The 17,177-nt window shown below is 36.7% G+C and overlaps 1 protein-coding gene across 1 annotated transcript; it reads right to left on the reverse strand.

The window, feature by feature from the left end:
• Positions 1-2: 2 nt before the first annotated feature.
• Positions 3-16,592, reverse strand: comp (cartilage oligomeric matrix protein). The gene is made up of 19 exons (XM_067431637.1): positions 16,490-16,592; positions 14,861-14,934; positions 14,004-14,055; positions 13,763-13,911; positions 11,711-11,848; positions 11,553-11,627; positions 9,414-9,566; positions 9,232-9,336; positions 9,002-9,109; positions 8,077-8,236; positions 7,887-8,005; positions 7,634-7,686; positions 7,355-7,548; positions 6,816-6,994; positions 6,678-6,726; positions 6,396-6,592; positions 6,138-6,310; positions 5,892-6,031; positions 3-2,983 (listed from the first exon to the last, which is right to left on the reverse strand). The coding sequence occupies exons 1-19, from the start codon at positions 16,563-16,565 to the stop codon at positions 2,928-2,930; spliced, it is 2,250 nt and encodes a 749-aa protein (XP_067287738.1). The 5' UTR covers positions 16,566-16,592; the 3' UTR covers positions 3-2,927.
• Positions 16,593-17,177: the final 585 nt, after the last annotated feature.

Consider the following 17,177-nt stretch of genomic DNA (forward strand, 5'->3'; position numbering starts at 1 on the left):
TGGAAATAAACTTTGTCTAGTGGGTCCCCAGGAGCAAGGTTAAAGACCTCTGTGCTTTAAGAAGGAATTAAGGAATCACTCATTTACAGTGATACAGTTATGATCTCTATATGCAGTGGGGTCTAAAAAAGAACACTTTTTTTCATTAAAATCTGGAAAGTTGTAGGATTTAAAAAGAAAAGAAAAAGTAACTAACATAAACTAATAATGACCAGTTGTATTTGTTATTACCTATTATTTAAAAAGATTAATAAATACTATAACTGGATTGTTCATTGTTAGTTAATGATGGATTATGCATTAACCAATGGGACCTTATTGTAAATTGTAACTGAAACACAGAAATTTGACAACAATTTTATATGGTTTTATGATATGGTATCTTTAGTTAATGTTTGATAAAACATGAACTAACAATGAGTAATACATTTATTGCAGTATTTATTCATCTTTTTTTAAAGCTAGTTAATAAAAATAAAACTGTTCATTGTTAGTTCATGTCAGCCAAGGAATTAAATATTAACAGATAAAGTATTTTAATAATGTATTAGTAAATGTTGAAATCAACATGAGCTAAAATTAATAAATGCTTAAAATGAAACCTTATTGTAAAGTGTTACCAGAATTTGTATTTTGTTTTTTTTAGAGAAATTATCCATTTGCAGGTTTTTGGACCCCACTGTATCTAATTTGTCAATCAAAAACATTAAATTAATGTTACTGAGTTTAGCCCTTTTTGGACATTTGGAACCTTCAAGGAAAAAAACTCTTAAATGGTACAAATCCCATTTGTGATTCCTATGCAAACTAAAAGCATTAATCAACTAACAATCTGGAATATTTTTGTTTGAATATGAATTGTGTACTAAGGGCTGAGAAGTAAGGATTGGCTCAGATGGTGGATATTCTGTAGTTTATTAGACATAACAAAAACTGCAATACTCACTTAAGTTTTTTTATTCTTCAAACTGTGCCATTCAGAATATTGTTTTCACGTGTTTACCATGAACGTGTTTGTCTCAGAGACTTTTCCCCCCTGAAAATAGTGTACATAAAGCTTATCACAGAAATATGACGACTGCATGTAAAAACCAGAAAATACCTTTAGAGAACGAGGTCTTCATTAGCTTGGCTGATTACAAAAAAAAAAATCACTGCACATAAAATAATATAGACCCCCCACCCCCACCCCACCCGTGGACACAGTGCATGTATTAGTAAATGCTAGTGGTGTCATTTTGCTGGTTTAACACTGATAACCACGTCTATGATCATGTTTAGAAACAGAATGTATTTATGGGGCTCTGTGTTATGATTGCATTACACCAAATGACCTGCTTGGCAATGCTTGACCAAAGCACTTTTTTTTTCCTAATCTGTTATGTTGGATGTTTTTGTTTGTTTTGTTTTTTGGTGAGGGGTCACAGTAGCATTTTTCCGTTCATCACAGTTGTAGCATGTGGATCATCCCCCTTCCCTGTCGATTCGCTCAGCCCTTGCATCTTGAGTTTCCATTTGAAATCTGGAAGATATGGCAGCTTTCCCTCTGGTGGATGTGCATTTCTTCAAAATCTTCTGGCTGTTGCTCCTCGGGGCTTCAGCCGTGGCTTTGCTCATGAAACTTGGACTGTTTTACCTTCTGAGAATGCCGACTGTTCAACCCTGTACTTGCATTTCCCCACCTGGTTTATTGTGAAGGTGTTCTTTGTGAACTGTTCTCTGTACTGCACTGATAATTCAGAGGGAAAACAATTCTGGAAGCGTATGTGACTTTCCAATGCAAACCTAAAAAGGGCTCAGTCTGTTTCTTTATCATGTTAAACATTAGGAAATGTGGGCAGACTGCATGTGTTTATTGGCCAAATAATCTGTTGTTGATGAACATGCAGCATGCAGCCAAACTGCTTGTTTGGGGCATTTTATTGGAGCAGTTTTAGCTAACAGCACTTAAGTGTATGTTGGACTTGTTCATTTGTCTCCTGATTATTTATGTGAGAGCAAACCCCCTTTAGCGTAAATTCCCCTTTAAGCCTTAATAGAACTGCTAAGCAGTTAGTTACCATGATTACCATGTCCGTACCATTAAGACTAATAAGGACGTAGTTGACTAGATGGGATGTACTTCTTGATAAACGTAATAATAGTGACCCATAGGATAGCGCTGACCAGTATAAAAACCCTTCCCCTTAACTCATAGCATTAGCATTAACTAAGTGCCATCTACATTGATTTCTTTCTGTAAAGATTATATATTTTTATTTCATCAACTGTCATCTCACTTAAGACAGGTTAATAAGTATTAAAAGACAAACCGCTCATGAGAGTGTTAGATTAAAGAATGCGCATCAAATCTTTGTGATCTTTCATTTTGTGAGCATAAACAGTGCTCGCTCTTTATTGGAATTAAAGGTATATTAGGACATATCATTTGTGGTTGTCTAGAGCTTTCATTGGGTTGGATCTATCCAGATGCCCAGTTCTATAGTCGCTGTGCTGGTGTGGTCATCTTTGTCTCCTATTTGTGGTAACTGATTGTAGAAGGAACTGATTTCGTCTTTGTCGTTTTGCTGGTCATTTTCCTTTCTCAGAAAAAAAAAAGAAGCTCAATATGGATGTGCATGATGTCTCAGCTGCATATATCAGAGCCTTCTTGTTATATCATTTATATTTTGTAACCTGTATTTCTGTACGTGTTTTTAAAATACATATATATATTTAAAATCTGGTGTTTGTGAACTTAGTGCTAATGCAGTGTCATCAATGTATCTTTCTGTCATTTGGGGTTTTGAGGAAGACTTGTCTACTGTTGTTCATGAAGGTTAAAACAAATTAGTATAAAATATTACACACACACACACACAACAGAAATATACAACTTGCACACATTGACCTTGTAAAAAATAACTCAACTGATGTTGAGTTTGGGTTTAAAAAAGCTGGATTTGCTGGGTTCTGAACGCCTCAAAGTCCTCTGGGATTGTATCTGTGGGAAAAAAAGGAAATACAATAGAGTTGATTTATTAATTATCTCCTTAGAGATTGTGATTTGTGAAAACATAGCCTTCATAATATAGGGGGAAATGATTCTGCACTTTTTCTCAAAGGAAAATCTGCTGGATTCCGTAAAATGTCTTCCAGGTGAAAGGATATTTATCAAAATTCCATTGGGAACTGGGTCATGAAAAGTGGTCACCAAAAGAGGAATTATTGTTAAATTAAAAATTACTTTTTGTCATAAATTTGGAATAACATGGTTCAATGAATCATGCTAAAAATACTTGGAGTATTAACCTGGAATGTCTATAAATATTTTTTTATTTATTTCATGATAACTTTAAAAATATGTCAAACAGCTGGGAGTACTATACTCCAATTGGTAGTTGTTACAATCAGTGATGTGGTCTATATTCATTGTTTGTGTTTTCTCTTTGCCACTCAACAAGATTCGTCTGCTGTCTCAGTGTTGACGCCCACTGGAAGTATAAAAGGCGATGTCAAATCCATTTTCAAGAGGGCTGAGATGGGGTGGGGTGTTTGTGCAAATGTTTCTTTGAGGTTTTTGTTGTAGCTCAAAGTATTATTAATTTGGGTAACACTTTAGATTACAGCCCAGAAAGTACAATGATTTACAGCATAACGTTCAGTAATTATAGTGTAACTATAAAGTAAGTACATGTAAGGGAACAATATGTAATTTTTGGGGACTAAAGGGGGAACTACCTAGCCTAGAAATCTAGATGCACCCTAGCGGCAGCAAATCTAATCTGCCGCGAGTGTCGGACATCATTATTTGAAATGAAAAGGTTTTTTTTTTTTTTTTTTTTTTTTTTAATAATAAATTAATAAGCAGTGTCATAAATCTGTTTTGAAAGTTGTTTTTCAAATAAATGTTTCCAGGTGATTTCAGATTGTGTTAAGAGGGTAATAAACATCACTTCAATATATAGGCCGCAGATTCACACTTCCCCTATAACTACATGAAACAAGAAGGGAACAAAAATCACTTTAATTGCCAGCCTGTAGATTTACCCTTTAACTACATGAAACAAGAGGGGAACAAACACCCCTTTAATTTACAGCCTGCAGATTCATACTTACCCTGTAACTACGTGGATAAATACCCCTTAATTAAAAAGTGCTTCCAGTATAAATCATTTGTTAATTTTCCTGGTAGTTACCCCTTTAATCCCCAAATATTACTTATATACATTATTGTTCGCTTATACCTACACATACTTATTTTATGGGTACATATATTTACTATAATTATAATTACTATAATTACAGAAAGTTACGCTGTAAATTCATTTTACTTATGCAGTACTTACTGGGCTATGATCTAAAACACCTTCATTTAAAATTAAGTAATCTGTAAAGTAACTAAGTTACTTTTTAAATAAGTAATCAGATTACTTTTTCAAACTAACTGTAGCAAACACTTGCTATGATGTCTTATTTTTGTCCCTGTGTATTTAGTATTGTTTATTTGATTTGAGTGTGGTGTGTGTCCATGTTCTGGTTATTTGTCACGTGACATAATGCGCCGCACATAGTAAATTTTAGATGTTTTAGGTCACTAGTTTAAGAGTGTTACCACCCGCTGTAAGTTTTGTTTTGATGGTCAGTGGGTATAGCTAAGTTAGGGTGTGCGGGTAGCATGCTAAATATGTTGCTTTGATTTTTTTTAATTTTGATTATTATAGGTTTAGATTTAAATCCTTTAGGTATAATAATTTAGTTTTATTTAGTTATTTGATTTGGCAACATTCGTGCTCTCTTCATTATTTCAGTTGGGGATTTTTTAAATTAATAATTAATAAGTGTAAATATATTTTACACACCTTCAAATTGTATTATTTTTGTTATATTGGTTTGGGTTAAAACATATAAATGTCCTTTCTATCTCTTTGAATGTGTGGTGTTCTCTTCACTAGGCTATTTACCACTGTCTAAGTTGCACTATTAGGTTATATCCTAATTTGGTTATAAGGTTTTGTGAATGTTACATTTTCTTAGTATGCCTAGACAAATTGAAAAGGTTTTGGGGTAATAACAGTAGCTTTAAGGGGTGGTTGATTATAATTTCACTTTTTAAACTGTAGTTAGTGTGTAATGTTGCTGTTTGAGCTTAAAAAAAATATCTGCAAAGTTATGACGCTCAAAGTTCAAAGCAAATGGAGATTAAGGACTACAATAAACAACTGGTAGGGACGACACAAGCTTTCTCCCAGCATAGTGACATCACTAACCCTGAAGTTGACTGAAACCCTGCCCCTGAGAACACGCAACAAAGGTGGTGAGATTATCATGACAGAATATGCTAATCAATGACTTGAACTCCACATCAACTACATAAATTCATCAACTAACCATCCAGGAACATCTTGTTCCCTTCTACATGTTGTCACTTCTTATTGAGTCTCTCCATCATTGTCCAACTCTGGTTTAAACATAAATGGCTGAACAGTTCGATTGCCTGTCTGCATGAGGTTATCAGAGCTGCTAACTGGAGTTCTTGAAGCTCCACACAATGAGCAGCAGCTCAGTTGCATTTAAAGGGACCCAAAAAAACGGTATGATCAAAAGTGACAATTTTAACATGCTATAAAAAAGTGACCATTTTAACATGCTATAAAAATTGTCTGTGAGGTATTTTGAGCTAAAACTTCACATACAATGGCTTCACATTGGGAACATCAGAAACTTATTTTACATATTTTTAAAAGGGCAATCAACCACCACTTTTCAAAGTGGGTGAAGATGTATTAAACTTTGGGAATTTTGGAAATTCAGATTATTTTTAGGCCTGACAGTAAGTCTTTTGAGTGAGAGTATACTTGTTTACATATTTTCTAATGTATGTAAAAATATATTTTATTAAAAAAACTGACCGTTGCATCTGTAGCGCAGATTGGCCCAGATGATGTTCTCCTGAGAGAAGCAGAAAACTCCCAGTCTTCCTCCTCTCATGGTTGTGTCAATAATAATTCCTGTGTCTGCTACCATCTTCTGACCTTCGTAGAACCGAACCCTGCATGCAAGATATGCAGAGTATTTACCTAACCATGCATGAGACAATATTGCAAATAAAAAAACAGGAGGATTTGCAGATGAAACATTGTACAATCAGATTATACCTAATATAGCCTTCTTGGGGTCTGTGCTGCAGGAACCAGCGGTAAGAAGTCTTGTCTTTCCAGCCAACATTTCTGGAATCTTTCCACAAGAGTTTCACCTGGTTAGTTGAGTCCCCTGTGTGCCAGAGGGAATTCCGCAAGTTTTCTCCAGGTCCCGTGTCTGATTTCACTGCCTACCAACAGAATAAAAAAACTGACACTATATTTGAGCCGAGCAATGAAAGTTGTCATTCTGCACTTAAAGAAACCACATCACACCTTTAGTTGGATACCAGGCTCAGCTACAGCTCGGAAAGGATTGGCTTGCCAGTAAATCTGCTCAATTTGCTTCCACATTACCACATAGAAGCTTGAGCTGTCCTGATAGCCAAAGATAAAGCCTGCATAGTCATCATCTGTCTCAGTATTCACATGAAAGGTCCCTTCGAAGTCCACACCATTAAATGCTGTGTAGCCTGTTGGAGAAACCGGAGGGGATAAGCTTGGAATCAACTTGACAGCACATCTACTATGCTGTTTTTCCTTGTCTTAGTCACTTACCTACAGCCAGTCCAGGGTCACTGTTCATGGTCTGAACAATCTCTCTTCCCTGTTAAAAAGGATTAGCATTCCTTAGTACATTTACACTGTGAGAACTTTGACTGCCACCATCTATGAGGCCGAAAGAGGCAGACAGACCTGATTAAGCACCACCCAGTTTGGATCGATCTGCGCATCACCCTCTGGATCCAGAACTACAGTTTGATAGGTTCTGAAGTCGGTAAGAGTGACCTCAGCATTCTCAGGACAAACGTCAATGTTGTCACTAAATGTGTCATTGTCAAAGTCATTCTCACAAACGTTGCCAATACCATCACCTGCAAATCAAGTCAAGAAAATGATGTAGAGGATTGTGATCTGACATAAATGACAAGCCAACAACATCAGAAAACAGCTGAAAAAATATTCCCAAGAAAGCTGCTGAAAAGATAAAGAAAAAAGAAGAACTTTCCATGCTAGTCTTAGCCAGTTACTGGTGAGTGTTGGTTTGGTGTTGGTCAAGATGGTTGATAAAGTCTTTTAAATTAAACTAGTTCAGAATGATGGTGGTTATATCAGCATACCATATTGGGGACCATCATCCAAAACATAACATAGGCTGGTCTTTTGGACAGAATATTATTTTACTCCGAATAATTAAGAGTTTGATGTAAAGTGAGATTGCCTTGAAAACTGACCATCAAAGTCCTCTTGTAGTGGGTTTGGAATCAGACGACAGTTGTCTGGACCAGGTGGAAGGAGATCGGGAATGCCATCATTGTCATCATCATCATCACATTCATCACCAATGCCATCCTTGTCTGTGTCTAGCTGGGAGCTGTTGATAACTGCAGGACAGTTGTCTCGAGAGTCCTGATGCCCATCACCATCACTGAGGATAGAGACCAACGCATCGGATTGAACATTCTGATTATGGGTGTTACCAATGGGAATCAACATTTGGAGTTTTGTAATACCTGTCTTTATTGGTGTCACAAGGATCACCAATCAAATCATTATCCACATCCGTCTGTAGCAGAAAGGAGGAGAATTGTGAGTTACCTAGGCCTCAGATTCAGAGTTTGATTCCACCTCTATCACTCTGCAGGACTCTTTTTTACATTGTATTTATTTTTACTTTACTATTAAAAAAAATCTGACGTCAAACCGTTCTGGGTGAAGAGAGAAATTTTAAGTGAGAAATTAATTAATGTGGGGTGTTAATCAGACCTGATCAGGGTTGCGTACGTAGGGACAGCTGTCACAAGCATCACCAACATTATCACCATCTCGATCTTTCTGGTCACGGTTTGGTACCTTTTTGCAGTTATCCTTAGCATTTTTTATTCCTGGAAAGCAAATCTTCTTAGTTGGACCAATGCAACTTTTAACCCAAGGAATTCAATATCTAAAGTCTTACCATCCCCATCAATGTCATCATCACATTCATCACCCTGACCATCACCATCTGTGTCTTTCTGGTCATTGTTTTTCATCAGACGGCAATTATCACAAGCATCTCCATAATCATCCTGATCAATATTCTTCTGATTGATATTGGGGACGAGCACACAGTTGTCCTATCATTAAAGTAAGCAGTAAAAAAAGGTTATGACAAGTGGTTGTTGGAGATTACACCTCCCCAAATCTTAGTGAGCTGCCTATCTAGATTAATATTGGTCATTATCTCAACATAAAGTACGTTTTAAAAGCTAAGCAAGCTAAGCAGCAATCTTCTAAGATAGCTTTAAAATTCTAGATTCTAAAAAAGCATAACACATATCTTTATGAAGAAGGCAATCCAGAAATTCCCCTCAATAAGCTTTTTCTGTGATATGCATTTTAATGTAATACTTTTAATGTAATATTAGCTTAACAACATGCTAACATCAAAATCTGTTGGAATCAATAGTAAGGCAAGTCTCCTCTACATTTGCACGCGCCATTTTGTATGATGTACCAAACTGCTGCTATGTAGAATGTTCCAGTTCAGTGACTTGGATGAAGATCCATTTGAATTATGGTACTTCCTTAGAAGGTAGCTCTCTAACAACATACTAACATCAAACTCTGTTGGAATCAATAGTAAGTCAAGTCGCCTCTCCATTTACATGCAGCATTTTGTATGAGGTACCAAACTGCTGCTATGTTCTAGTTCAGTGACATGGATGAAGTTCCATTTAAAGTAGGATGCTTCCAAGGCAGCTCTCCATGCAGGCGACAGACAGCATGGCAGAACACCAGGTTTAATAGAAAAAACCTGACCTATATAAAAGATATACCTGACATATATCTGGTGCTATTATAACACTGCATTTAAACAAGATGAAGTAGTGAACTCTGACCTCTATGTTTAGGATACCATCTCCATCTGCATCATCATCACATGCATCACCGATGTTATCTTTGTCTGCATCTTCTTGGCCAGAGTTTGGAACAGTGAGGCAATTGTCCTAGAAAACCATTTTATTGTTTTGTTTTTTTAACAAGTTCTTCACTTTTTACTTTGTTTTTACTTTATGCTTAATGCAATACATTTTGTTCTTGTTTTTATGCTGTTGTTGTTGTTTTTTACCTTTGCACAGTTTCTTTCCACACATTCGAGTTTTTCATCAGGAAAGCCATCAATATCAGTGTCTGTCCCACATAAGTATCCATTCCCAGCCCAACCAACTCCACACTAAAACAGATTAGACCAGTCACATCTATATTGGGGTTTGCATGTGTTGCATGTGTGAAATATGATCATCGACTTACTGCACATTCAATCTGTCCATCGCGGTGAACAATGCATTCTGCGCTGGCATGGCAAGGATTAGGCTGACCATTACCACAAGACCGCTCAGGTTTGCAGCCTTTCACCTGATCCCCAACAAAACCAGTCTTACAGCGGCCACAACGAAAAGAGCCCTGCCATAAACAGAAAATGATGATTCCACTGATTTATATGAATCCATTTCTCAAACTTTTTAGGCCAGTCGTTATCAACAGGTTTGATTAGTTTTTATGTTGTATTGTGGTGACCCAACACAATAGCTGGGACCCAATTCATGGTTTACAACATGTTTCCATTTACAGTGGGGCAAAAAAGTATTTAGTCAGCCAACAATTGTGCAAGCTCTCCCACTTAAAAAGATGAGAGAGGCCTGTAATTTTCATCATAGGTACACTTCAACTATGAGAGAAAGAATGAGAGAACAAAAATCCAGAAAATCACATTGTTTGATTTTTAAAGAATGTATTTGTAATTTATGGTGGAAAATAAGTATTTGTTCACCTACAAAAAAGCAAGACTTCTTGCTCTCAAAGACCTACAGTATAACTTCTTCTTTAAGAGGCTCATCTGTCCTCCACTCGTTATCTGTATTGATGGCACCTGTTTGAACTCTTTACCAGTATAAAAGACACCTTTCCGCAATCTCAAACAGTCAGACTCCACTATGGCTAAGATCTGTCAAAGGACACCAGAAACAAAATTGTACACCTGCACCAGGCTGAGAAGACTGAATCTGCAATAGGTAAGCAGCTTGGTGTGAAGAAATCAACTGTGGGATCGATTATTCGAAAATGGAAGACATACAAGACCACTGATAATCTCCCTCGATCTGGGGCTCCACACAATATCATCACCATCATTCACACACTACACTGCCAGGGACCCTGCTTAGGCCATTACATGTCCGGGCCCGTCTGAAGTTTCCTATAGAGCATTTGGTCAGATAAAACAAAAATAGGAATTTTTGGTAAAAACTCAACTCGAGAAAAATTGCTGAGTTAAATCCAAATAACACCATACCTACTGTGAAGCATGGGAGTGGAAACATCATGCTTTGGTGCTGTTTTTCTGCAACGGGACCAGGACTTTCCGTGTAAAAGAAAGAATTAATGGGGTCATGTATCATGAGATTTTGAGTACAAACCTCCTCCCATCAGCAAGGGGATTGAAGATGAAATGTGGCTGGGTCTTTCAGCATGACGGTGATCCCAAACACACTGCCCGGGCAATGAAGGAGTGGCTTCATAAGAAGCATTTCAAGGTTTTGGAGTGGCCTAGCCAGTCTCCAGATCTCAACCCCATAGAAAATCTTTAGAGGTAGTTAAAAAGACCATGTTGCCCAGCAACCAAATACTTATTTTCCACCATAATTTGCAAATAAACTCTTTAAACATCAGACAATGTGATTTGCAGGATTTTTCTCATTCTGTCTCTCATAGTTGAAGTGTACCTATGATGAAAATTACAGGCCTCTCTAATCTTTTTAAGTTGGAGAACTTGCACAATTGGTGGCTGACTAAATACTTTTTTTGCCCCACATTATGTATGTACATAAAATATAGCATAAATTGTCTATAAAATATGTCAATATCTTTTGTCACTTGAACCAGTGTTTTTTTTAAAACGTTTGCATCGTTACATATTCATGTAATAATAGTGAGACTGTGAGGGACTGTGTTTTCAATAGTATCCACTGTAAAACGCTGTATACAACTCATAGATTACTTATAATGTGTCCATGATTGTAGTGATTTGTCCATAATTTAACTAAAACAAGGGACAATTCATTTACCTGTGTTTTGTGCATGTCACGTCTGTGACCCTTCAGTAAAAACAGTTTCTTAACCTAAAATTGTACTTTGTGTGGGTACATGTAAATTAACTGATTCAAGCCAAACTATTCCTTAATGGTTCCTTGCCTCACCACATTAATTGATGAAAGTATTGTGATAAAAGTAGTTTTTAGTGTCAGATCAGGTAGACACCCTGACTTAATGGTAACTACTGGCGGAAGTCTCTTTTTATAGTGTATCCGAACAGAACCAATTTTCAGGCTGCAAACCACCAGATGTGGAACCCCGCTTTAGACTGTAACCAACAGACCATAATGCATCACTCACTGGTGTGTTAATGCAGTTGGAGTTCTCCACACAGCCTCCATTTGAGTTGTCACACTCATTAACGTCTGTGCAGACCTGCATATAAGAACACACATTAACATTTTATCTTTGATTGCCGGTATTTGAATAATTGAAAGAATCTCATTTAAAAATAATACCTGTTTATTGGAAGATGCATAGGACAGTCCAACCCCCTGCACCTGAGGGCCCATGTATCCAGCTGGACAGGGCCCACATCGAAAACCAGGTGATGTGTTAATGCATCTCACCCCCATGTGACATGGCATTACAGCACACTGTACACAACAAAGAAATAGAGAACGCAAATCTTCCTGAAACTTAGTGAAGTACAAATTAAAAAAAAAAAAATCTTTAAAAATACTTAGAGACATTATTCCACAGTGCACTACAAATCCTTAACAGAAAGTGCAAACTCTTAGTGAAATTTTAGCACCCTTGAAGGGCACTTCAGGAAGAGGATGCCATTTGTGGTGGCATTTGAAAGTTAGCTGTGCCTCTGCCTTCGTCTTCAGGCAGGATATGCAGAGTCCATACCCTCTGATTGTGAGCTACGGACGGGGCCTATGCCAAAGTACTTTATTGCTTGCTGGGTTGTTAATAAATGGATAATTGTCACAGTATTTATTCTCCTGAGTCTTTCTGGCAGAACTGAAAATCTTCACAAAGGACCCTTGCACAAGACGGTTAACAAAGAGTGCATGCAATGGTCTCTTTGAGGAAGTAATTTTATAAATGTTATTATCCTTGTGATTCATTTTTTTAAAGCTAAATGGCAGGAGAGTTTGAGTTTGAGGAGAGTTCAATAAATAAAATAATTTATGTGTGTACATATACACACAAAGATTTTGCCACTGTCGCCTTTGGCTTGGCTTGCTAAAATTAAGATTTTTTGCACATTGTATTTTATTTTAGTCAGTATTTATTTTATTTTGAGTTGAAAGATTATGTGAATTTCAGTTAACTTTAGTCAGATTAATTTACATTGTTACTGTGCCTCAAGATCCACTCAGTTGAAGCTATGTCTGTAAAGGTGTGGCTCCACAGAAACTGACAGGTGTAGGCAAGATGTCCCAAACAAATCTTGTGTATTCAATCTTATGTATTGAGTCTCTGGTATAAAGTTCTGCCCCACAGACCAAACTCTGGGTTAAGATTGTTGAAGACTGACATTCTAACATCGCTGCTGAGGAACTGTGCTACACAACTACCTTCAAAAAATTATTCTCCCCACATGAAGTCTGGTCAATTATACCCTTTTCTTCCCTCCATCTCGTTCACTTGGATCAACACCATTGCTTATGTTGCGTGAATGCCCACTTCTGGCGGTAACTTTGTAATAGGCTGAAATAGAACATCCTAAGTCCTTTCTCACTTGGAATCCCCTATGGAGTTGATTTATTATATATTTCCCCTTACAAAATTGTTTAATCAGCATTATATATATATATTTCTATATATATACAAATTTCTGTTTGGGTTGTTTCAAATGTTTTTAAAAATAATTAATATATCATAGAGTTGTATGTGGTGGGGTAAATTAAATGTGATATGCTGTGACGTCACAATCATGTTGCATTGTGGTATATAGAGCTGACTAAAGTGTACATATGAAGTAGACTCTCTCCCTCGATTTTGACCAAAAAGGGTCTATCCATATAAACTTCCATTGTCCACTTTACAAAGTGGAACGCACTTAAAAAGGGCGGCCGGGATATCCCTGAGAGGACGTGCTTAGGGATGTTTGCAAGCGTGTGTCTAAAAGTGGAGTAGAACACAGCCAGGAAGGTTCCGGCACTGCAGGGAGCCAGGGAGGATCAGCCTTTGTGGCCTTGACAAGGGACACAAGCTCTCTGGTTGAGCTCTGAAATTTCCCTCACTGGAACAGACTCTGGAATTTCACTCACTGGAATGGACTATGAGATTTCAGTCACTGAAACGGACTCGGGAATTTCAGTAACTTGGCTGGTGGCTGGCACACTGGTTTTCTCCTCACTCTCGTTGATGGTAAAGGGGGATTGCAGAGGAGTTCTCAGTCCACATACTCCCTAAATACTCCCTGCTATTTTAAAAGACACAATTTCCTTGCTACCTCTAGAGCCCCCACTTCAAGAGCCCCCTTTATAAAGTGAGTTTAACATGCTCACTTCTGAATGGAATTCACCCTAATTCAGCTCAGGCAGCTCACTCACCTCATCAACGTCAATACAGTGAGTTCCATTTCCTTTCATGCCCTCTGGGCATGGGCCACACTTGATGCCACTGGGAGTATTAAAACATTCCACACCAGGGTGGCAAGGATTGGGATCGCATAAAGGCTGTGGATCTACTGCTCTCATGCCTACGATGAGAAAAGAGAAAGAATATCCAATATTTAGCAGTTTAAATCTCAATAATGAATATGATGCAATGGATAAGCTTAGAATTCCTCACCACAGGCTTCACACTCCATAACCGTGTTCTTCAGGAAAACTATTTCCTGAATCTATAAAACAAATAGTTCATATGTCAGTATATGCTTAAAACACACAGAGTACTTCCTTAAAGTCCCTATTTCCTGGGTCAATTTACTGTGGTGGAAATGCGTCTGAAAGCAGACAACTGGAAGTGAAAATCCACAGCTTCGACCCATTGTGGTAAATAGTTCAATTTACAATATAAGTTACTTAATACCATCTGTTATTAAGGAATTAATACATGATTACACATTTAATTAATAGCAATTAATATATTATTCATATATAATATTTATTAGTTGCTGATGAGATTATCATTAATAAATGGTTTGATTCTTTAAGAGTCATATACATTAGCACATGATTATCTGTGCATAATCTTTAGGAATACATTGCTAATTAGAACAATAAGTAAGTAGTAACTGATTACTGTTGATCTCTCTCTCTCTCTCTCTCTCTCTCTCTCTCTCTCTCTCTCTCTCTCTCTCTCTCTCTCTCTCTCTCTCTCTCTCTCTCTCTCTCGCGCGCACGCGCACGCTCTCCTTCTCTCTCTCTCTCTGTGTGTGTGTGTGTGAGTGTGTTCAACAGTTTTGGTGTATACAAGGGATACAAGTGGTATACATTTCAACAAGGGAATTTCCTTCCAAATATGGTTAACACATCAACATTTACATATGGTCTTTGACCTTCTCACTGCATGCTGTTGTGATATATTTAAATTAAGATTGTGATATGAGGCCAGAGGTTTCATACAAAGTCCTTTACCCGGAGTATTTGCAATGACATACTTTTGGAAATAATTGAAGAGCCCATTTGGTTTGATTTCTAAATTACCTGTTGCTTCAGTAGTTCCTTGATTTCAGCAAGTTCCTGGTTTGTGCCTTTAATCTGTTTGATAATCTCTCCATCTGTAGTAAACAATGTAATAAAAAGATGATTTAGCAACATGCTGATTTATAAAAAAGTATGAAATGAAAAATGAAAATGAATAATTTACTCACCTTTATGTTCCAAACCCAGAATTTCACCAAACATTGTGTATTAAGTTTAATTCTGTTCACACAATGTTATCTAATGTCTTAGCATTAAACACTCTTATGATTAAATATTATTGCAATTTTTGAGCTCTTTTAAGAATATGCTAAATGTCTTTCTTTTAATGACACAACATTTAGAATGACATGAGGGTGTATAAAAGTTAATATTAATTTGTGTTAGCTATCCCTTTGAAAAGCATATCAACATGAGAACAACGGGGCTGTTTCATGATTAATGCTTGTAAGGCCCCATTCAAAATATAATTACTTTTCCTGCAGGCCCTGTGGATGATGTTTCAGCGTCTGACATTAAAACAGTCAGGAACTGTATTACAGTAATTTGCCAAGAACTACATCTGTGTCTCCCTCTGAAAACACACATTTTGAGTGTTTATGCTGTGTGTTTTTGTGAATAGCAAAGCCCAGTCCAAGTTTGCTGTCTTGGCTAGAGCTAATGGTCAATTTGCTTTTTGTGTTTAAGCATGACCATAACATGTAATCCAAATATCATACGTCATTTTGATTAATCTTATGGGTGAACATGTTGTTATGACAGCAGATAAACTGTTGCAGTCGTGCATGGTGAGGCTTGATTTTATGAGCCACAGGATAGCAGCAACTTGAATGATCAAATCAACCTGATACCATTTCTTTCTCAGCTCTAGAGGTGGGTTAGGGTCCTAGTAAGGATTAGTTTTTCTCCATTGAGGATTGTGGTAAATTTAAAAACATGTGATATAAATAAGTAAATAAAAATCTAAGATATAAACTTAAAAGGAAGGGCTTCTGTCAGAGGTTCCCATCCCCAGAGGGCAGTACAGACAAACATAAGGGAAGTATGCTCTTTCCATTAGCAGCATCAATGTTTTCCATATGTATTTCAAGATTCCATAAGCTCAACTTATCAGTTAATCATTTTGACTGGTGTGCCACTTAAAATATTGATCTTTCTCTTGCAACTTCTTTGAATGTAAATGTTCTATTCAGCTGTATATATATATATATATATATATATATATATATATATATATATATATATATATATATATATATATATATATATATATATATATATATTGTTCTAAAACCTAGCTCTTATTTGACAAACAGTATCAAGATTCTTAGCGTAAACCCTTCTAGAAGCTTTGTTAAAATGTATGTTTATTTATGAGGAAACAATCAGGACATTTTATGTATAACTCTAACATATGCTTATGAATATACTCTCTGAAATAATCTTGCAGTGTACATTAGATAGACTTTTTCAGATTCCTGAATATATAAAAGATATGAAAAAATATATATACATTTTATGCTCACCTCAGAAGAAATAGCTCAGAAAGGGTGTAAGCCCTGTATATGTGTGTGTTACTCTTTCAATAACTTTTTTTACCCAAAGTGAATGCAATCATGCAGGTCAACTCACCTCTGGATATTCCTTGAGCAGAAACCAGAGCGCTGTGCAGATAAAAGCTGCAGCTGAACAAGAGAGTCCACAGCATGTTCAGTGCCGGTGTCTGGTGGGGGCAGCAAATCTGAGGTTTTGAGTGCGTCTGTGTCTCCTCTGCTTTTATACCACGTCTCTGACGTCATCTGCCGTCTGGTTCTTCACAAATCACACCTTTCAGTCCATTCCAGGGTTCACGTGTAAAGTCGAGGAAAAAAATGACTTGGATGTGAGTCTCTCTCTCACACACACACACAAAAAGCACAACAGATGATCAATAGTTGCTTGTTATCTGAGTCTCATGAGGAAATGCTAATAGTCGTACACCTAAAAGTTCAGTTTATTTGAATTTTCTACAGCGGTTTTTATTTATATTTTTTAATGTTTATTTTGCTTCAAGAGCTTATAATGAATATTCTGTGTTCAACGCAAGTTAAATTCGATCAACAGCACTCCTCTTCTTTAAAAAACAAAACAAAGCAAACAACAGTACGAAATCAACAATGCAAGTAAATGGGGCCAATCTTTAAATGTTAAAATACTCTTGCCAAACACAACACATAGAAAATAAGTATGTTAACACAAACTTGACAACTTGCTTTTCTGTGCAAGCTTTTCTGTGTAAAGTTTTATGTAATTGAACAACTTTGTTGTCATGACACCTTCA

Source organism: Pseudorasbora parva, chromosome 22 (assembly GCF_024679245.1).
Source record: "Pseudorasbora parva isolate DD20220531a chromosome 22, ASM2467924v1, whole genome shotgun sequence".
NCBI classification, from domain to species: Eukaryota; Metazoa; Chordata; class Actinopteri; order Cypriniformes; family Gobionidae; genus Pseudorasbora; species Pseudorasbora parva.